The 22,285-nt window shown below is 28.5% G+C and overlaps 2 protein-coding genes across 12 annotated transcripts; both read right to left on the minus strand.

The window, feature by feature from the left end:
* Positions 1-5: 5 nt before the first annotated feature.
* LOC122566440 (multidrug resistance-associated protein 1) lies at positions 6-12,880 on the minus strand. 6 transcript variants are annotated; one of them, XM_043723647.1, is made up of 25 exons: positions 12,811-12,880; positions 11,887-12,046; positions 11,641-11,790; positions 11,052-11,351; positions 10,836-10,973; positions 10,636-10,749; positions 10,343-10,542; positions 10,193-10,213; positions 9,940-10,125; positions 9,221-9,854; positions 8,961-9,107; positions 8,801-8,885; positions 8,527-8,726; positions 7,943-8,444; positions 7,832-7,840; positions 7,148-7,325; positions 6,923-7,049; positions 6,629-6,848; positions 3,483-3,703; positions 2,640-2,820; positions 2,429-2,537; positions 2,215-2,341; positions 1,553-2,075; positions 1,235-1,481; positions 6-1,164 (listed from the first exon to the last, which is right to left on the minus strand). In XM_043723647.1, the coding sequence occupies exons 3-25, from the start codon at positions 11,683-11,685 to the stop codon at positions 1,050-1,052; spliced, it is 4,629 nt and encodes a 1,542-aa protein (XP_043579582.1). In that variant the 5' UTR covers positions 11,686-11,790; positions 11,887-12,046; positions 12,811-12,880; the 3' UTR covers positions 6-1,049. The 6 variants fall into 6 exon arrangements, with proteins under 6 accessions (XP_043579582.1, XP_043579581.1, XP_043579584.1 ...); XM_043723646.1 differs by lacking the exon at positions 3,483-3,703 and adding an exon at positions 4,881-5,101 and having other exon boundaries at positions 12,811-12,879; XM_043723649.1 differs by lacking the exon at positions 10,193-10,213.
* Positions 12,881-14,486: 1,606 nt separating this feature from the next.
* On the minus strand, positions 14,487-22,186 carry LOC122567251 (ral GTPase-activating protein subunit beta). 6 transcript variants are annotated; one of them, XM_043725627.1, is made up of 25 exons: positions 22,092-22,186; positions 21,890-21,950; positions 21,376-21,796; positions 21,175-21,201; positions 20,846-21,060; positions 20,581-20,764; positions 20,219-20,479; positions 19,792-19,983; positions 19,491-19,595; positions 19,278-19,418; positions 18,971-19,209; positions 18,660-18,890; positions 18,414-18,567; positions 18,250-18,357; positions 17,785-17,886; positions 17,401-17,541; positions 17,296-17,310; positions 17,058-17,218; positions 16,802-16,975; positions 16,318-16,727; positions 15,821-16,232; positions 15,433-15,745; positions 15,085-15,348; positions 14,763-15,012; positions 14,487-14,698 (listed from the first exon to the last, which is right to left on the minus strand). In XM_043725627.1, the coding sequence occupies exons 2-25, from the start codon at positions 21,923-21,925 to the stop codon at positions 14,572-14,574; spliced, it is 4,683 nt and encodes a 1,560-aa protein (XP_043581562.1). In that variant the 5' UTR covers positions 21,926-21,950; positions 22,092-22,186; the 3' UTR covers positions 14,487-14,571. The 6 variants fall into 6 exon arrangements, with proteins under 6 accessions (XP_043581562.1, XP_043581561.1, XP_043581566.1 ...); XM_043725626.1 differs by lacking the exon at positions 22,092-22,186 and having other exon boundaries at positions 21,890-22,074; XM_043725631.1 differs by lacking the exons at positions 17,296-17,310; positions 21,175-21,201 and having other exon boundaries at positions 22,092-22,185.
* Between the last annotated feature and the right edge of the window lie 99 nt (positions 22,187-22,285).

Raw genomic sequence — 22,285 nt, forward strand, 5'->3', positions numbered from 1 at the left:
ACAAATTGCTATACATATGTATCTATAATGTATTCATAAAATACAATTACTTTGAGGTCAAGGAACTATGCATCTACATATTCGTGAATGTTCTTGTATTATTTTGTTTAGTACCATATCAATTATAATTGTGTTCGTATAAGCATTTATTCTTTCGAAGTAATTATTAAAAATAATTGAAAACAATGAAATGTGAGATTAAGAATACAATTATTATCGAGTACAATACTATAAATAATATTCATAAAATGTGACAAATTGTAAACGAAACAGAATTTAATTATTCTTTACTACATTTTAAAGATTGCATAGCATTAGCGAAGTCTATTATTCTGTTCATTAATATACTGTATGTATAAAACGTATATAATTTATAATATTTGAAGAATTAAAATATTAAACAATAAAAACAAAACCTTCATATATTATATAAAATTGTAATCTTTTATTTTGTCTTAAATTCATAAATATTAGAGAATACTATTTACACAGCTTGAAGATGCATCATATTTGTCAAACAGTACAGAATGGAGTAACAATTTTAACCAAGACAAATCAACAGCAAAAGTAAATGATGCTACGTATTTGTATATATATAATTCCAGTGATGTAAAATAAAAATAAGGCAGTATGGGTATAATAAAGTTTAATGGAAATAAAAATAACTAAACAATACTGTTGTATTTTGTACGTTGTTTAAATTTTATATACTGTGTAAGCTTGAGCTTACTAAAGTTAAATTATTAAAACAATATATATATGTTTAAAAATTGTTGCTACTCAGCACAACTGTGCCGCTAAAATGGCAGTACTTTAAGTAACGGACATCCGTACTACTTTACAAATGGGCTGTGCTTGATAATATTTAAAAATGATGTAAGATTTGACTGAAAAATGCTCTACAAAATTTTCGATTCTTTCAAGTCTAAGCATACCTTGCCTTTCTCTATATAAATGAATTGCTATACCTTTTGTTGTTATTATATATTCATAGATTAGAAATTATCATTGTTTCATTGCTTATACAGTATTTGCGATATGCATTTTATCTATGTAGCAAGGCCTGCATCTTTAGCTATACTACTGAACAAACTAGTCGAATTATGCAGTAATGTGTCTGGAGAATCATATTCCATGATGCGCCCATTATCCAGCACAATGACCCTATTAGAAGTTTTTTTATTTAACATCAATCATTATTTTGAAAATTATGTTACAAATTTGTAAAACATACCTGTCTGAATCAAGAATTGTATTAAGTCTATGAGCTATCGTAAGAATTGTGCAATCTTGAAACTCTTGTCTAATTGTTGTTTGAATTAAATCATCTGTTTCTAAATCAACTGAAGCTGTTGCTTCATCGAGAATCAGTACTTTCGTTTTTCGAAGCAATGCTCTTGCTAAACATATTAATTGTCGTTGACCTATACTTAGATTTTCTCCACCTTCTGATAATTCATATAAAAGACCATTTGGCAAGTCTAAAACGTAATAAGACATTATATTTCCCATGTAATTTCTCAATACTATTTATCAATAAAATAGTATTCACTTTTTACAAAGGATTTAAGATGCGCATGTTCCAAAGCTCGCCAAATTTCATCATCAGTATAATAACTGAAAGGATCTAAATTTATCCTTAAACTTCCTGAGAATAATACAGGATCTTGAGGAATAATAGTCAATCTAGATCTTAGATCATGAAGTCCCAATTTAGTAATATCAATGTCATCGATAATAATCTTTCCATCAGCTGCTTCTAGTATTCTAAATAGAGCTAATGTCAAAGACGATTTTCCAGCACCAGTTCTACCAACGATGCCAACTTTTTCTCCTCCCTTAACGGAAAATGATAATCCACGAAGAACAAGGTCTAAGCCTTCCCTATAACGAACTTTGTAATCTTTAAATTCTACTCGCCCTTGCAAAGGCCAATCTTTAGGTGCTGTATAATCTGGATTTTTCCATGCTGCTTCTTGAGGGGTTTCTCCATATTCTTTTATTCTTTCTACAGCTACTATGTTAGTTTCAACGTCAGAAGTCATTCGTACTAACCAATTCAATGTTTGAGTAACCTAAAGTGACAATTTTTATAAAAATTTGTTTTAAAATCAAGTTAATCAACATTTGTTCATTACTCAGCAATGAAACCAGTAATGAAATCAGTAATGAGCAGTGCATATATCTCATATCTCGTTTATACGTATAACTTACTTGTAAAGCATAACTAATAGATAAACCAACTACACCAGATTGTATAGTGTCTCTGCCTAATACAGCAAACAATGCAGCAAAGAAAATAATTAAATTTCCAACCATTTCTAAACGTACTGCCAACCATCTGCAACAAAACAATGAATCACATTTCATATAATCATTTTAACTTTAATATTCATTTGATATTAAAATTTTTAGGAAAAATTTATACCTGTTTGCAATTATACTAGGGTAATAGCACATCTGATTAAAATCTACTTTACTTTCAGATTCCTGAATAAATCGGTCTTGCACTCCAAATGCCCTAATCATCTGTGCTCCTAATAAATCAAATACTGATATTAACTATACATAATTATATATTTTTGCTACTTAATTATTCTAAAATTATAAATCAATAATAAAATAAGTATTTTACATACCAGAAACTGTTTCACTAAAATGTGAATATATAGGAGATCTTGAAACAGATTCTAAACGTTTCAACTGTCTTGAGGATGCAACATATAAACGTTGAACAAAGTAATAAATTACACTTATTGGTATTATGACTGCTATAAATTCTGGTGTACTAAAACTTATAACCACTAAAGTGGCTATGACCTGTAATATGAAGATAATATTCAGTAAAAAAAGAAAATATTTCTTAAAGAATAAAAACAAAAAATAAAATCAAACAATCATATACATATAATCAATACATATAAATACATGTATATAATCATGAAATAGTAACTAGAAACTAGCTTTGATACAAAGAACTTATGAGTTAATGATCATGCAAGTTCTTAGATGAAGCACCCATATCTATATTTCCAGACATTAATACACAATTGAATACAAAACTATATTCATTTCAAATAAAGAATGCTCTTGCATCAGCATCTCTACCATTTATTACACAGGCATACTCTCTTCATATTTGGTAATTTTAACACAATAAACTATAATAATTTATTGGAAGGGACACAATTATACTTGATCTCAATTTACACAATGTTTTTATACCAAATTATTTACATATTATTATTAAATACTTAGAGTTCATTAAAGAACTATAATTGAAGTAATGTAATACATCATTCGATGTAAGATTGCAGAATGATTAAATGACCAAGATGTTTTTGATGATTATTCAGGAAATACCAACCCTTTAGCGAAATAGAAGAATATGAGCATCCAATGAATTATGATTTAAGGAATTATAGCATGGAAATGGTTATAGTCAATCATCTTAATTTGGTTCAGGTATTTCCAAAAATTACCTCAAACAAACAATAGATGCTATCGGAAATTTGTTGGGGGAGAGATGTGTCCAGTACGTCGACATCTTTAGCAAACCTGGAGATAATACGACCAGTAGGAGTCGTATCAAAGAAGGTCAATGGAGCACGCATCACTGCACGCAGCATCATTATGTGCATCTGGCGAGCAGCCAGCCAGCAGCCCAGTTGCGGTGCCAAATCGCAGAAAAAACTCGCCATCGCTACAACATCAGACATGATTTGCTTTCACTGTAACCATTCTAATAAAATGGTACAAATATGACCAAAGTTTAAAGAATCTAAGGCACTCTATAAATTCTTTTCATTTAATATTTTTATATGAATTTTTCATAGTTATTCTGAAGTTTTATTCAAAACAAATAGTTTATAATATAATTTATTATCATATAGTAAGAATGGTTTGAAAGCACTATTCGCTTCTAGTATCCATAAACAAATAGAAGTTCATTTCATCTATATTTTTTAACAACTATAAGTTTATAATATGAAAAAATTAAAAATACTGATCTGTCTTATGTTATGCGAGGTGGTGAAGTTTGCTGTGGTGTGGCATGCCAGATATGAATAATGAAACAATACACAAGCAGATCAAGCATACTTAGAGAGGTTTCCATATTTGATACAAAAGATATATACTACTTTGAAGCATAAGCAATGTTACTTTTTTATAAAAACATTGATCGTATAATTGTGTCCATTACCTTACTGATTATGATGTTATTATTGCTCTGTAGGTTTATATACTATAGATTGTTGGTGCCTGTATCAAAAGATTGTTAAAGTTGACATTTATTGCTAATTGCTAATATTTAAACATTAATATGGTTCATATTGATTAAACAAAATATATATCAACATTCCAACAAAATATATGTAAATATTAACAAAATACAGTCACCACACAATATATTTTATTATACTAAGGAAAACATAATCATGAATTAAAGTAAGATCTTATCTATCCCTAAATATAAGAATGAATTCTACTAGATTTTACATTAAGAAAATATAGATTATGAATAAAATCTCAAATATTTTTTAACAAACACTTGTCCAATAAGTTAATATACTTTTTTGAATAAAATAACTATTGATTGACTATTATAATGATGTTAATAAATAGAAATACTTTCTTTTTCAAATAATCAGCGCATAAAACCCTTTGATCTGTATAAGCATGCAAACATTTGTATTTCATTTTCATAATTCTTTTTATATTTAAAAAGCTTATATTTTTTTATGAGCACAATTAGATATAAATGATTGGAACCATTATTAAACATAGCCACTGCGTAAGTGGATATAAACTTAATTCATAATCTTTGATGAGATTTAGAATTTGTTAAGCACAGTATTTACAACTTGAAAATATCATACCCCAAAGAGGCAAGCAATCCAAGAACGCAGTATGGATGGCAGCGTATTATCAATGACATCAGTGTCTTTAGAGAGTCGATTAAGAATTCGACCGGTTGGAGTTTTGTCAAAAAATGACATTGGGTTCCGGAGAACACGTTGCAACGTATTCTCGAAGAGATGCACGGAAGCGCGTATTGTTCCTTTTGCCAAGATTAATGCCCCTCCAAGCACTGTCATGCCTACAATGATTGGTGAGAACTTTGGTATATCATTAAACCTAACAATTATATATCAAGGACTGCATCAGTTCTTGCAATATTTCCATTTCACATACATTATAAATTTAAACGAAAAATTAATCTTTTCAGCAATAATATCGAGTTTCGTTATTTCTCACCATCTGCTTAATACCACGTGCAAGTCCCTTTTTACAGTCACACATGTATTAAGATGCATTTATAATTAAAAGATACTGATATTATTGTAGCATATTAACAGAACATGAATAAATCCTTACATCAAAGTTATCTAACTTTATTTATCCTAAAAAAATTAACTAAGTAACATAAATTAATTAATAAACGTGCATATTACTACTATCACCTTTTAATCGCTATTATTCTTTAAACAAATTCTTATATTCCAAACATATTCAAATTTTAGGTACTACCTTTCGAATTTCTGTATAAATTTTTTTCATTAATACCGATTGATCAAATTTTTATATCAATATTTGTAGATGTAATGTTTTATGATAAAGTATCAAGTATTACATTACTGTCCTTTCTAAAACGATGTAGTATCAAACAGAATTGGTAAGAGATTGTAAAGATTATAGTATGAAAAATAACATTGAATGATAAATTTTCTTTGTTTAAGTACTGGTTACTACAAAATGCATTTTTACCTAAATAATCATTGTTCTATTATTATGAAAAAATGATATAGCATGTTAATATTATTAATAATTCAACCTGACTAGATAGAAATATAAAAGTACACACTTATGTGTATATAAAAAATAAGTAAAATTGCAATTTCAATAACAATCGAATTATAATAAGTATGAAAATTTAAAAATATAAAACATAAAATTTATATATTTTGATAATAGATAGGTAATAAAAAGCTTTGTTATCTCTCTACTTCATGCTCAAATATTATACATAAATATTACATGAGCTTATACATATATGTGAATTGATCAGTGAATAAAGTAAATAAGTACATGCGACATATTAATTGCGACAAAATGCGATAAAATTAATTTTGAACAGCAAAAGTAATTGAAATAATTGCATTTAAACATACATATATCTCTACAAAGCTTTATTTTATTTATAAATATTCTGTTGACACAGCAAACCGCACTCGCACTAATATTTTAAGATTTCGTTAGTATTTTAGTTTTAATTGCGTAATTTCAAACAAAATGTTGAAGAAAAATATAATGGTTTTATAATGTTCATATACAAACGGTTAGTCACATACACATTTTGTACAAGCACACTTTGTTTTATTATAAGAGTTAAAAATTAATCAACAAAATTTAATTGTCTTAAGACTGTGTAGTCTATGAAGGAACACGCCTTTCAAACAATATTTAATTTATGATAAATAAGACAATTACTGTATTGTCAAATACTTGGGATATTATATATTTTTGAGAGATAATCTTACCTTATATAATTGTTATTTATAAAATTCTAATTCTAAGAAACACTAATCATCAAAAGACAAATAATTATAAATTTTTAAGAACATACCTTGACCAAGACCAAGTCCACCATAAACTCCAAGATACATATTTTGTTTAGCATGATCGACTGTATCATTATAAGTTGTTAAATTACTGTCTGACCATACACTGAGCCAAGCGTTTGAACCAATACTAAATCCTTGAAAAATAGCGTTCATTATAATTGTCGATATTGATAAAAACCAACCAATGGATTTGAAGTAATGAGAATAAACTCGCCATTTAACCTTGATAGTAAAAGTAATACATAAAATTACATTTTTTTCAATAATCTTATCAAATAAGAGAAATAACAACTTACACTCCCAGTTTCAGTTTTTTCCACCTCTATTAATTTTTCTCCTGATTTCGGAGGTAATAGCTTTGTTTCTTTTATCTTATTGCTATTTTCGTAAGTACCAGATTGCTGACTACTTGTAGAATACTGTCTAAAAAATTAATAAAAGATCTACACATATAGATATATGTATATAAATAATACCAAATATATTTTATATAAATATAATAATATATAATATAATTTTACCTTTTCAACGAACCATTTAAGGATCTTTTATCAACCATTGAACCAGATTCACTTTGACTTTCTGACATTCTTGATCTACCTCTTGTTAATTTCTGTTGGAGTTCATTTGATCCAATTGTAGATTCCAAATGTTGTTTAATTTCATGCAGATCTGCCTCTGATCCGCCATCAGCATGTACTATTTCAAATTTGTCACAGAAAAATATAAACTAACATAACATATTAAAGAATAAATATCTTGAATAGTATCTTGAAATTAGAAAATAGTAATAGGATACACTTTTACATTAAAATAACAAAACCTTGAATGCATTCAGCAAAACATGGCTGTTAATTTCAGTAGTTCAAAAATAAATTACAGAAAGAATTATAACACTAGTCACTTCATTTCAATAAGTCTCTGATTCAAATTTAACATGCAGTAAAATCTTACATGCATATCTTTCTCTTTCGAACAAAGGAGAAAATATATTATGCTACAAGAATACTAAGAAACAAAATTGATGTGAAGGTTACTTTATGCTACAAGCTGGCTGATAAGTTTTAATAGTAGCAAATTGCAAAAAATACTAACATCCTTGATACTCTAATATCACAAGCCAAATGCAATATAAACCATTTTCTGGACAATCACATAAATTGAAGTAGGAAAAGGAATCGCAATTACTTTTTTCACTGACTTACGATTTCCAACTTAGATTCATGAAAAATATAATGAAAAATTAATACAAAATAGAATACCTAAATAGAAACTGAATAGAAGAAACTAGAAAAATTAGAAAAAGTGGTATATACCTTCTTGAAGATGTTGCACTAGAAACTCAGAAAAGGCTCCTCTTTTTTCTAAAAGTTCTTTGTAAGTTCCAACTTCTGTTATTTCACCATCTTTAAGTACAATGATGTTATCAACTTCAGGTAAATAAGTAATACCATGTGTGACAAGTATTCTAGTTTTCTTCCTAAGCAGACCACTAGGGCCAATTACGTTTTCAAATATATGTTTTCCAACATGTGAATCTACTGCACTCAATGGATCATCCAAAAAATAAGTATCAGAATCATTGTACACTGCTCTTGCCAATGATACTCTCTGTTTTTGCCCACCAGATAAATTTATTCCTTTTTCTCCAATTTCAGTTTGATCACCCGCAGGTAGCACTTTTAAATCTGGATTTAATGCACATGATTCAATTACGCGATTATATACATTTTTGTTCATTGACTTCCCAAATAAAACATTATCTTGTAATGAAGCATTTTGAATCCATGCTTGTTGAGGCACAAATGCTATAGAACCCTATTTATAAAAAGAAACATATAATAACATAAAGAAATCTTCCATATTAAAAATTTTGACATTTATCTAATGAAGTATTTACTTTTGTATTAACTCTACCACTTATTTTGTCCATTTCTCCAAGAAGAGCTGATAAAAGAGAACTTTTCCCTGATCCTACAGTACCAACAACAGCTATCAATTGACCCTGTTCTACATGAAGATTGATATTTCTTAATGTTGGTCTTTCAATATTTTCCAAATCCCATGCGAAGGTGCCATTCTCAATTAATAATGTGTATGCTACATCACATCAATATATATGATACATCCAGTACGTAATGGTCGCAAATATATAAAAATCATCAGAAACTTACATTCAGATGGATCATGTTGAACATTATTTGGATCTAATTCTTCTGAATTCATGAATTTATTAATACGTTTTACGGAAACATAAGCCTAGGTATTATACATTATATTAAAAAGGAAAAATCGTGATTGCATTGTAATTTAATATAAGAAATTTTTATTTACCTGAACCATGTTACCAATTATCATAGGTAATATAGAAAGTGGAAACCTTAAGATATTAAAAAGACTGAGTGAAACAAAAGCAACTTTGCTATTTAAACGATTGTTTTCATCTATAAGTACATAGGTTGCAAAGGACACCAGTGAGACCTACAAAGTTTATAAGAAAAAAAAGAAAAAATAAATAAATAATGAAAGAAAACAATAAAAACAAAGTAAACATAAAAATCATGTTCATCCTTAACTCATCTTTAAAAACTTACTAAAAAAGGTGCAAAAGACCAGATAAAACTTGTTCCAGAATTGAGATATGCTGTTTCTTTAAGTACTTTAATTTCCTTTGTACGTATCTTCAGTATTTGTTCCTCAAATGAGGGTTCCCATGCATATAGCTTTAATACTTTTATACCATTAAGTACTTCATTCATTAATTTAACTCTTTCATCTTTATATTTCATTTGTCTAATTTGTAGTGTCTTAACTCTATTAGTGATTAAGACATTTATTGGTATGAGAATAAGTAGAACAGCTAAACCAGCAAGCACAGCTGGTCCCAAAATTTCCCATAAAAAATATAATGCTAAAACTATTTGCATTGGTGCAGACCAAATCATATTTATATATGCCGTTAAATCCATAAATCTTTGTGCATCCACGGACATTAAGTTTACTATTTCACCAACTGTTGACTCTTTTCTGGCGGAATTAGATATTCTCAATGCTTTTCGATAAATTGCTGCAATTAACGCAGTACGTACTCGTAATCCAACTAAGAGCATACGATGAAAATATTGAGATAAAACTAATGTTTGAAATGTAGCTGTAAGTAAGAGTAAAACTGCATAAAAATAGCCTTTCCATAGCGGTCCGGGTTTCTCGATAAAATCGATGAGTAACCTATATTAGAAGCATCATTAGTTTTCAGCTATGATTTTAAGTAATTAATTTTTAATATAAAGAACACTAAAATTCATTTGCTTACCTTAATATTTGAGGACTAGTGAAAATTACAATATCTTGCACGAATTTAAGTGCAGCACCAAATAAAAATGTGGCACCAAAAGCTTTGCAAAGAGGAAGCAAAACTGATGATGTCTTTTTCTTATATTCATTATTAAAATCTACTCGACCAGATGATTTTCTGAATGATGCCTTAGTATTTTGTACACTAGAAACAGATAAAAATTAAGTTTATATTTATATGCTCAGTTATATATACGATTTAATTAACTTACCTACAGTAAGTCCAAAATACTCTTGTTAGCAAAAGTAAATTGATATCTTATTACTAATGTAATATATGATAAAATTTATTTGATTCTATTAACTCATTTTTGCTATATTCTTATTCTCTAATATTAAATATTCATAAATATCACACTCACTTGTTACTTTTTTGTGCACTTTTATCCCAATATTTGTTGAATTTAGGTACAATTTCTTCAGCTGTGTCTTCTGGATTTATTGTCCATAAATCTGTAGTTTCCAGGGGTGTTTTAAAACCTTTCCACGCCATTGAATCAAACCAAGTAAAAAAGATTTTTGCTGGAAACGAAGATCTTTGTTCTGGACATGGCTTGTCAACCTATAAATACAGAGCAAATATAGAGCATTAAATCCTAATGTTTTATTTCATGCATAATGTCATGTATCAAGAATGTGATATATGCTTACTTACCTTGGGATATTCTGAATATTTAGGCTCTGCATCAACGAAGAAGTTCAATAAGAATAAAAGTACCACTATTGGATAATATATCATGTATGATACAAATGGATAAGTAACTTCATGCTAAAAAATGATATAAAAAGATTTAACAAATTAATAATGAATTTATATCAATTGTTTGATTATTTACTGAATCCATTATTACATACGTTACTAATATATAACCTTAATAAACTTCTATATTGAACAACTCCGCATAAGGTAAGAAGAAACCAAAATAAATATAATAGTCCAGAGGTTTGCATGCCATATTTTCTATTATATATTACTAAAGTACCTGCCTTAATCTATAAAAATGTTAAAAAAGTGATATTAGTAGCATGTAAGTTCAAATTCATAATAATCTGTATTCTAATAATACTTACAAAAGTAATAATTTTTATAACTGGAGTACAATAATCAACATTATAAACTTTGACATAAGTACTTCTATGTATAGCTGTTCCTAAGTCAACAATACTAAGTATAATCAATGCTACTATGAGTATTTGTTTTAAGATAAATAACCATGTGTATGGGATATTTTTGCTTTTACTGTTTAAAAAATAATAAATTTCTATTCCAGAGAATAGCCATAAAAATGTACATGGCACCCATATCAACACAGTTTTCTGAAAACATTCTGTGATGTCTGGATCTTCTGTATTCCATGTTAAACTATTATTCTAAAATGTGAAGACATAAATTATTATAACATTTGTATTAAACATATATTATTATAGATTAAAACAAAAATTCTTTCTTAATTTAAACAAAATGACATTATTATATTTCGTTTTGAAATTTGTGAAATACTACTAAAACAATACAAGTAATAAGTTTTAATATCTCTATTCTTTAATATTAAACATAATATTATATTTTCAAATATCGTATATAATCTATAGTTTAATTTAAAAATCTTGCAATATAAATAAAACAAAAACATATCGAAGGTACAAGTAGAATTCTTACCCAAAAGTCAGTACCACAAAATTGATCCATAGTATGATCTTTCATAAAAATACATTTACTACTTCATAGGTTTTTTCTTCAGTTATATATCCGAATTACACTTATCAGTATCCTTTTATAGGTTTCTTGAGCAAGATAAAGTGTTGTACACTACAACACAGATATCAGTTAATTTCAATAAATGGCCGTACTCAACTAGAAGACATTCAATTGAAGAAATATACAATTACATTATATGTATATTACCTTATATATCTATCTAAAACTAATTGGTACACAACTATCCGCTCACTTTCTCAAACAAACGTAAACTGTGTCTGAATAGAGACCGATTCACATTTTAACATTGGCTTATTTGCCCAATCAAGATGCATTACGTCATCGCTTACATTACATGCGCAAAATTCTGAAATAACGGTTCAACTTTTAAAAAGATAGAATTGTTTGTATAACCGAAAGGGGAAAACTCGATAAAATGAGAATAATAGAAACTTTTGAAATGTATCATAAGTAATTTATACGTTATTAATAAAACAATATATTTAAAACGTAACATAACTTTTTATTAATGTATAAGAATTTTTAGATATTTTATTTCTTTTAAAGATGTATATCTAGTTCTTTATTTTCATTACGATTTTACATTCATATGTGCAAGTATATATCCCTTTTTAGAGTTAAAAATACCTGTGTATCTTGTATTTTTATGCTTATTTTTCTTATTTGTCATGAAATATAACGAATTATGCAATTATTTTTCATTGCCATATTTTTTTATATACGCTGTATTGTAATATGTATGAAAGATACACTTCTTTTAATTAAAATAAGTTTTCAGATCAAATATAAATTACGTCAATTTTTATGTTTCATATCCTAGTTCTTCATCTAATAGAACAACTAAAAAAAATTAAATGAAAAATTGTACCTTACATTTTACCATTACGAAAGAACAACATAAAGATTATTTATGGTTTCATTTCCATATACGAATAAGTCTCCGTGATATAAAGCTTTTCCGAAAGTGTGATATCTACTTAAGCTATACGATACCGGAGATTATTTAATATTCTATCAATATTTAACAATGTTTATTGAAATAACGATTGATTGTATACAAGATTTTTAATTTCGATTTTAAACGATAACTGTATATCAGAAGTTTCTTACCATGTATTTCATAAGATCACACTAAATTGTATAACAATGTACGTGTACAATACTACATAATGTGCAAAGTCACAGAATGACGCAGCTATATTTAGCGTACTGATATAAAAGATAATAACGCAATGTATGTGTAAATACACTTCTACTAATCGCTAAATTTGTTTTTGAAAAATATTGTTATTGATTATTTATGTCTATTTTTACTAAAATTTAATATCTTAAGTAGTGATACAATAATATTTTTTATACGTATATTGATAAAACAATTTTATAGGAATCTAATTCTTAATATACGTAATTTTTTGCAATTGGCTGTAGTATATTACTTTATATTTAACTTAGTTAGAAAACATTTTATATAACTATAACGTTAATATAGATATAAAAAGCAAAGGAAGAAAAAGTAATGTGATTATGTAATTGTGTTGTATTTGCCTTATATAGTTATTGTTTTTTACAATTATAGACATTATTAATAAATATATTTTGTCTTATAATTAGAAAGCCAACATTGTTGTACAAGTTACATAACATATTTTTAATGATTCGAATACTTTAATTGCTACATATCTACAAGGTGTTTCCTTTATCTCAAAAAATCGAAATATTTCGTAAAGCATTGATCTTATAAAAAAAATATTTTTTAAAACAAATGTTATTTACTATGAAAGGGCACATCATGTGATGCAAACTATCTTTTTACAGATCCGATAGTGGGGGGGATATTAAGGTCAACTTCATTTTTTTAAATGGAACCATATATATCTTTTAATACATACATTAATCGAACTATCTTGGCATTCTCTATAAAAAAGTGTTAACCTACTTGTGTTGAAAAATGTTAGTTTGGCACTTCCTCTTTACTTTTGCAAATATTTTCACTTTAAATTATCAAATGAAAGACAAAGTAAACGTAAATACCGCCTCGCGCTTTCCTTGTCTTTCATATGTTAAATTTGAGAAATTAAAGTTAAAATATCTGCTAAACTAATAGTTTTACGATATAAATAGGTTAATACCTTTTTATAGCTAATGCCGAGATGAATCGATTAATGTATTAAAAGATATATGGTTCTATTTAAAAAAATAAAGTTATATTTTTGTTGGAACCAATCACTTACGAGGTACTTTAATTTTTCGAGATAAAAGAAACATCTTGTATATTATAAATAAGTACAGTAGAACCCTGCTTATATGAATCTGTCACGGAACGAATTGGTTCATATAACTAGGTTGTTCATATAATAAGAGTCCACCTATTTCTCTCCAACAGCTATGATTTTTCATTCAGTCGATAGATCATGCTTATATAAGAGATTCCATGAAACATGTACTTTTAAATGCATAATAATGTTGCCAATTTATGTCATATAACATGTATCCTTACAGTTCCTACTGTTTCAACCTTATTGTTAAATGTTCATATAAGTAGATTGACGCTCGGTGGTAGTTCAAATAATAGGGGCTCAGTTAAAGTTCAATTAATCAGGCATTACTAAAATTTTATTCATATAAACAAAATTCTCCTATATTTATTTTGAATGTGTTATATTTTATATTATATATAATGAATATTATATGTTCATGATTTAATATGATGTAAATATTGAATATTATACATGTATAATAAACAATTATATTCTAAATTACAAATTATGGGAAAATTAAATTTATCATTCTATGGTAATGTATATTTATTATTCAGAAATATATCTTTATTATATGTGTAATTTAATGTAAATTTAATTTATATTAATTTTACTAAATTTGATAAGTTTGGGTACTACTAAATAAAAGTGTTAGTAGCTCTGGTTCGGTTAAATTTTTCTTATATTTTTGTACCATTTCTTGAATCTTCAAACGTCTACGTACATGTGGTGGGTGGTAACTGTAAAATATTATAAATATTGTACATATTAATATGACCAAACTGTAGTTATAATTTTATATACCTATCATTGTCAAGCCTTTTCCTACGTCCCATATTTAATGCTGTTTGTCTAACAAGTGTTCCCAATACCCTTCTAGATACAACCATCCCATCAATTAGTGGAGTGGCCAAATTAATTCTAGAAACTGGACCTTGCAATCTGACTCTCATTAATCCACTACTGAGAGCTTGGAGAAAAATTACTTGTACATCTGATACTTGAATGACTCTAGATTGTTCAAGACCGCTATAAGTACAAGGAAGAAGATCACCTGCACATAAAATGGGATTATAAAATTTCCTTTGATTAAAATAAATAAATATCTTTATTTAAGTGATAATACTAATTGGAAATTGAGCAAAATCCTCTAAACTCTCTAGCCAAACAACCATAATTTTAATGTCAGTTTGTACAGGTAAAACTTGTTTAGCTGTTTTTCTTGGTTTTACTAAATCCACATTAGAAGAGGTACAGGAATTAGATCCTGTTAAACTAGGTGGCTGTTTTTCTAAATCAAGTGACATTGTTCGCGAGTTTTGCATTGTATTCTGTCCTGTCCCACTATTTCGAGGTGAAGTGCTTTCACTAATGCTTCTTTCAAACCAAACTGCAATTATTAATTATTGTATAATTCGTTCACATAATATAATATTATTTTCTTTAATACATTGTCATTCGTTTTAAGTTGTACCTTGATTAGAACTGATATCACTACCATAACTTGTTTCCTCCAGTGAGTCCGAATTTACCATATTGTTTAATTGAGTGGGTACAACAAAGGCAATTTCTGAGCTAACATCTGCCCAATAAAGTACATGAGTATCGCCATTATAAAGAGCTCCGCCATGATCACTATGAGCTGGTTGTGGTACATTCAATTGTGGTGTTACTCTCCATGAAGTAGAAATATGTCCAGTCCAACCGGCATGTGTTGATACAGAAACTGGCCAGCCAAGAGAATTTAAGAATTCTAAGAAATTCGATGATACATTCGATTCATGTAACTATAAAAATAAAACTACTTTACATAGATGTAAATATACAGTGATAAAATATTCTAAAATAAAAAATGTAATTACCACGTTAGATAATATTTCTGTAGAAGTTTTTTGACCAGCTTTTACATAAAAAATGTAAACAGTATCACATGTTCTTGGACTAACGTTATCTAAAGTTTCTAAATCTAAATAAAATCCTGGAATGGTTGGATCTAAAGCAGTAAGGCCACTGTTTCTAGATTCATTGTTTTCTTTAGGTTCGATATTTAAAAAACCAAAATGACTTAGAAACAGACGTGCAGTTTGAAATTCGTGGCAAATGTGAGGTGGTACACATTCTTCTGTCTTTTCCTCTGAAACTTTATCATTTCCATCACAATATTTTGTTTCAATATTCATTTGACGTTCTAACAATTGTGACAAAATTTGATGTTCGTTTCTAATTACATCATTATCATTCATAACTGCTTCTAAACTTGGAATAGATTCATCCCTAAATAAAATTTAGGTATTTCAATAAAATCCCACTTTTTAATATTTTGAATTGAATGAAAATACGTTGATGAAATTTAACATACACTTTACAATGTGGAATTCGATCTACATTATCAGGAAAAAATTTAGGTTTGTAATCTGTTTGTGGAGCAGCTTCAGCTAATGGCAGTGGACGACCTGGATTTGTATTTACACTTCTTATACTAGATCTATGTCTTGGTAAATGTCGAAGCTGCATCGTCCAAGCATGTCTTCCAAATGGACCACGTATTAATACAGTTACAGTAGGTTGTGGATCTTGATCATTTCCAAGTGGTTCTTCTAATAATGCTAATATAGTAGCATTTTCTGCAACAAAATATCGAAATCTTTCAACTGCTGCTTGACGTGGAACTCGACCTCCAGTCCAACTATTACAATGTCGGAGAAGTGATACTTCATCTAGTAAAGATGACAATGATTGTGCTCCACATGCACTAGGGAAATAACCAACCTGTAAACAAATAAATTTACTTAAAATACTTTCATAAATTTATTATTTGTCAATCATAACATTGCCTAATATACTTGTTCTAAAATGACGGTAAGAAGCGCATCAGCAGCGTCTCTAACACGCATAGATGCTGGTTTTAATTCTTTCTCATCTTTCATTTTAATGGGTTCACCAGGTTTTCCTACACTTTTTGTTCCTGACACACCAAGTTCGACTACTTCCAGAACTGTTGTTAAGCAATCCTTATCCTAAAAGAATGATTCTAATTGTAAGTATAAATTTGTTGCAATGCTAACATCTGTTGCAATTAGATATAAATAAAATAATAACTTGTAACAGTTGTGAATGAGCAGTGAGCCAAGTTTTTAAACAACTAAATGCAGCAACAATAGAAGAATGAAGATCTTTAGAATGAGCTGGTGGTGGACGCCAACACTGATATGCAATATAGTCACAGAGCCATTTCACAGCCCGTTTACATTCTAAAGCATCTGCAATGTTTATTAAAAATATAGTATTTTATAATTAAATTTTAAACTATAAATTGTATCATAGAATATAATTCAACCTGTTAGTTTCCTTGCTGCATATAAAATATTTAAAATTATATGAGTTGGGATATTTCCTAAATCAAAAAGTACTATTATATATTTTGATAAATTTTATAATTTACCTGTTTCACGAATACGTGTTCTAGCTAATCCTGATAATATTTCAAGAGCTGCTAGAGAAATATTTAAATCTGTCTTCCATGATGATATTAATCTGTGACAAACTAAATATGTAGCTCTTACAAAAAGAGCATGAGCTGAATCTGTAACAGTAATCCATATATTTAATTATAAAAAACGTACGAATTTAACTAATTTTCAAAATGTAATACTATATACAATATATGTTACAAATCTTTTGAAATGCAAGCTTTTGCATAATGTTATCCAAAGAAAGCTTCAATGTATAACAAAAACATCGAAATAAAAATAGATGATATTTCACAACATTTCTTATATGCACGATAATTAAACACAAAACTAATATAAAAAATACTTGTATTTACCAAATGCAACACATTCCTCTTGAAGAGTTGTAATATCAGAGGTGTCACCGAGCGAGCGTTGATCACTGGATATACTTATTTGACTGGCAGAATCGCTGGTGACTATTAAGCAATGATGAAACAGTACAATGATGAATGCATAACAAAACATAACTTATAATAATAAAAATGAATGACATCTTACAGAAGCACGTACAAAGCAAATACAAAAAAGTAATGTTAAGCATTATGATCTTGCATTGGATATAAGACAAAATTCAATTTTAATTTACAAGCAACTGATAAATGTTAATAAGTTGCCATCTCGAATAATGAAATATTAGTTCCAGTTATTATTACTGGAATAATGTAATTTGGAATTACCTTTCAAATTTTAACATTAGAATAATTCTTTAAAAATTTTAAGAATTTCAGTATGTATAGATACAACTTAATACCATTTAACTAATACACGAAATAACAAACCTGATGATAATAAATTTACGGCAGAATCATGTGCCAGAGCGTCAGGTTGTGTGACTTGCTCAACTTCTTCTGCTGCTGCAGAGTCTTGTACACTTAACAAAAGAGCACCTAAAAAGGAATAGATTATAAAAATTGCAGTATATTAAATATTGAAGCAATATTACCTAGCAACATATGAGTATTCTGAGAATCAGTTTCAACTTGTAGTGCGTTTATAAGCAAATTCATAAGTCTCGATTTTAACTGTGCAAACGTTACATGAGTTTTGTCAGTAACCATCGGACTTAGAAATGTTGGAAGTTCCTTGATAGTAAGGTTCTGGAAGATAAAAATTGTATAAATTGTATGAAATTATTTAATTTACGATTGTATTATTATAATAAAACAAATATTTTATATATATTAGTTACTTGAAAGTGTAGAGGTAACGCCAGCGTTGATATTAACAAATGTATTGAGGCTCTTCGTAAGTCCGGTTTTGATACAACATTAGATTTAAGTTTTAAATCTTTTTCTGGAAGTACAGTTTCTAAAGCCGATATTACTGCAGGCACTAACACTTGTACACCATTTAGATCTAGACGAAATAAATCAGCAGAATTCAAAAGAATACTTGCTAACGTTTCACCGCATTCTCGGGACTGTAAACAAGGTTTAAATACGGATTATATATATTTTTACAAATGTTATATGTGTAAAATTATAACGAATAATTTATTACCTCATCAACTTTAAGACCATGATTCATTGCTTGATAAAATCTAGCTAGATAAATAGGTAAAATTTCTTCTCCGGTCTTTTTAGCACAAAATATTCGACATAGTGCTCCCAGAGCTTCTGCTCTTCCAGATTCATAACGATCTATGCAAAGAGCTGGTGGAACATCGTTAACAGTTTCTTGCAAAGAACTAGGACCCTCAACAAGTACAGAAGATGGACGTTTTGATGCACCTGATGGTTCTGTTTATCGAGAACATTAATGTTTATATTACTTAATCAAATTGAGCATTATATCGAATAATGCTTACGTGGTAAATTTTGTGACCATCCATCAGTACCTATAAATGCAGCTTCGAATAACCATTCACCAAAAAGATGTAATATACTGTTACATTTTGGCCGCCCTGGAGCTAAAGGGGGTCTAATGTCTTGGACTAATGAAGTCATAGCTATAAATATAAGGATTTTATAATGTTCTAAATAAAATTATTATTGAATAAAAATAATTTATTAAATCTTACATGCTGTACTTGAGGCTGAAGATGGTCCTGAATTAGATATCAACATAGGTGGTGTACTTGACACACGACTTGTTGTTAAACCAATCAAGGAAGCTTTTGGAATTCCTATAATAGGAAACAATTATAAAATATAAATGATAATTTAATATATTTTTCTAACAGTTTGCTTCTAGAATGTAATATTTCTCCAAAATAAGAAAGGAGAGAGAGAAGAAATATAAAGAAATATTTGATAAAAATATATACAATTTTAGAAAACATGTGTATAAATGTAAAACACCGAAAGATAAGTGCTGAGTACCCTTAGTCACTGCAGAAGGTGTTACACTGAAACTTTTGGCAAGTCTGCGTTGCGTTGGAGGTGTAGGAGAAGGTTGTGTCATATCCTTACTACTTGATTTATCCCATCCTACACCCCCACTTCCAGTGCTAGCAGATCCACATGTGATGGTAGATACACAACATTCTTCCCAGCAACATGCCTGTGAAACTCCTAAAACATTTGTGACTGCGTGCAACCATCACCAACAAAGCAAGTTGGAAACTCCATATCCTATTATAGGTATTTTAAAGTAAATAGGAAAAGTGTTGAAACAGATCATCTTAATTTTTTTGTAGAATATACAATTTATAACTTGCATATATATGATCCCCAAAAAAGTGTGATATCAGTTATATTTGGATATTATAGAACTTTACATAATTTAATTATATAAGTATGCACTTACCAAGGAAAGCATCCACTTGTCCAGCTATACCTTTAATGGCTTTTAAAAATATTTGTGGCAAGCTCTGTAAACATGGATGTTGACACGGATCTATTACATTTGGACTTGCAATAGCATACTGTAAAAATGCTTGAGTCTGTGAAATAACAGCGGGTCTGCATAGATCAACAGGATCACCTATAGTTCGCAACAATCTATACCATGCTTGAGCCACTGCTTCATCTGACATTGTAGGTGGCACAAGTTGAGAATCTTCTTCACCTAAGTATATTATTTACATGTGTAATAACGATATAAATTACTTATGTGAAGAACAATATAATTATGTATATAATGACAAATTATAAATTGAAATAACTAACTTATTTTTAATTCTGGAAACATTGGACCATACATAATTTGCAAGAGCCTTGCTGTAAGAGCAAGGCAAACACGATTCCATTGTTCTACCAATGCTAATCTGTGTCGCCAACGAAGACATGACTCTCTTAATGTGCGCCATAATGGTGGTGATGGAAAATTGCGTTCACATGCTACTAACCATACCTAAAAGTATTTTTATATAATTATTAGCTTGTTAAAAACTGCTTATTCGATAACAATATTTTTCTTACAAAAACATAATACCTCTAACAATACACCTAGAACTCTTTCACATAACTGCTCTCCAGCATCTTCTCTTGTTGCTGGAGGAGCTAAAAGTGCATCATTAATACCAATAAGAAATAATAATAAGCTCTCCCAGGTTTCTCTTTCTAAAGTGGCAGGTCCTCTTGCAATTTGTTGCAATGTTCTAAGCACTCTATGGCATAAAACAGCTTGCCTATTAATTGTATCTGTTCCTGTAAATAATATTTAATATTTTACAAGCATTAAGTATTTATAACTGTCATTAAAATGTAACTTCTTTATATATAGTCTTTCATGTAATATGGTTATTTTAGTTACAAAATTACCTAGATCCTGATATAAAAATGGCCAGACTACAAAGGAAAAGATAATAACTGTTAGATAAAAATATATCCAACATGCTAAATATTTAATTAATACTAAACTTTTTTGGAGTTAGAAATTCACATTATATGTTATAAAAACATACAAAAAACAAAAGGAAAATATGAAAAGGTGATTTATTTTATTACAGTGATTTATTTTACCTTCTCCTTTTCGTGGAACAAATAAATTATGAAAATGGCTGATTATTTTTCTGGCATAGAAATTAGGATCATCTATGATTGGTCTAGGTACACATATCTTCGGTGTAGAATATAGTGCGGACAACCACTCACAATATACATTAACACAATCTCTAACAGTATCATGCTCAGCCAAAGGTAAGGATAGTCCAAAACATATTACTTCCATACACCATTGTACTTCCTTATCTGTACATAATGGACTAGGCTCAGCTGCTTGTGTAATACCAAGATTTGCAGCCAATTGACGTACAATAGATAAAGCAACTTCTTTTCCTGCTCCAGGAGAAAACTTTTCTAGGACACTTTGACTTTCTTCTGAGCCTTGTTGAATCAAAACACTTAGAGAAGCCCATTCGGAATACATTCCTCCTTGGGTATCCTATATAGATATAATAATTAGAATATTATAATAATAGAAAAATTATTGTAATAAATATTATAATAATACAAAAAAAAAGTATTACGCCATTACCTTAAGATTAACTCTATTAAACACGCCTAAATTCATAGATTACTTTCTGGTTTGATGTCTTCTAAAAATTAAAAAAGAGAAAGTAAAATTTCGTATATATTCTTTCAATTTAGGTACAAAAACTGTTTAATTTCATTTGGTACACATAAAGCAGTACATATATTTGTAGAATTATATGTATGTAATATTTAAAGCAACAAACATTGTTAAATATGTATAGATATGTGTAAAACTTGACAGTTGCAAGCATTATTTGACAGATTATCACTTCTATGTAGTAAGTTCCCTCAATACGGTTTTTATTGGCTGTTGTATAATTGTATCGTAATAGTGTTTTCGTTCCTAAAAAATGTCCCCATATAATATTTAATTTATTGAAAAATATATAAAATTAAA

The sequence above is a fragment of the Bombus pyrosoma genome, linkage group LG4 (genome assembly GCF_014825855.1).
Source record: "Bombus pyrosoma isolate SC7728 linkage group LG4, ASM1482585v1, whole genome shotgun sequence".
Lineage (NCBI taxonomy): Eukaryota > Metazoa > Arthropoda > Insecta > Hymenoptera > Apidae > Bombus > Bombus pyrosoma.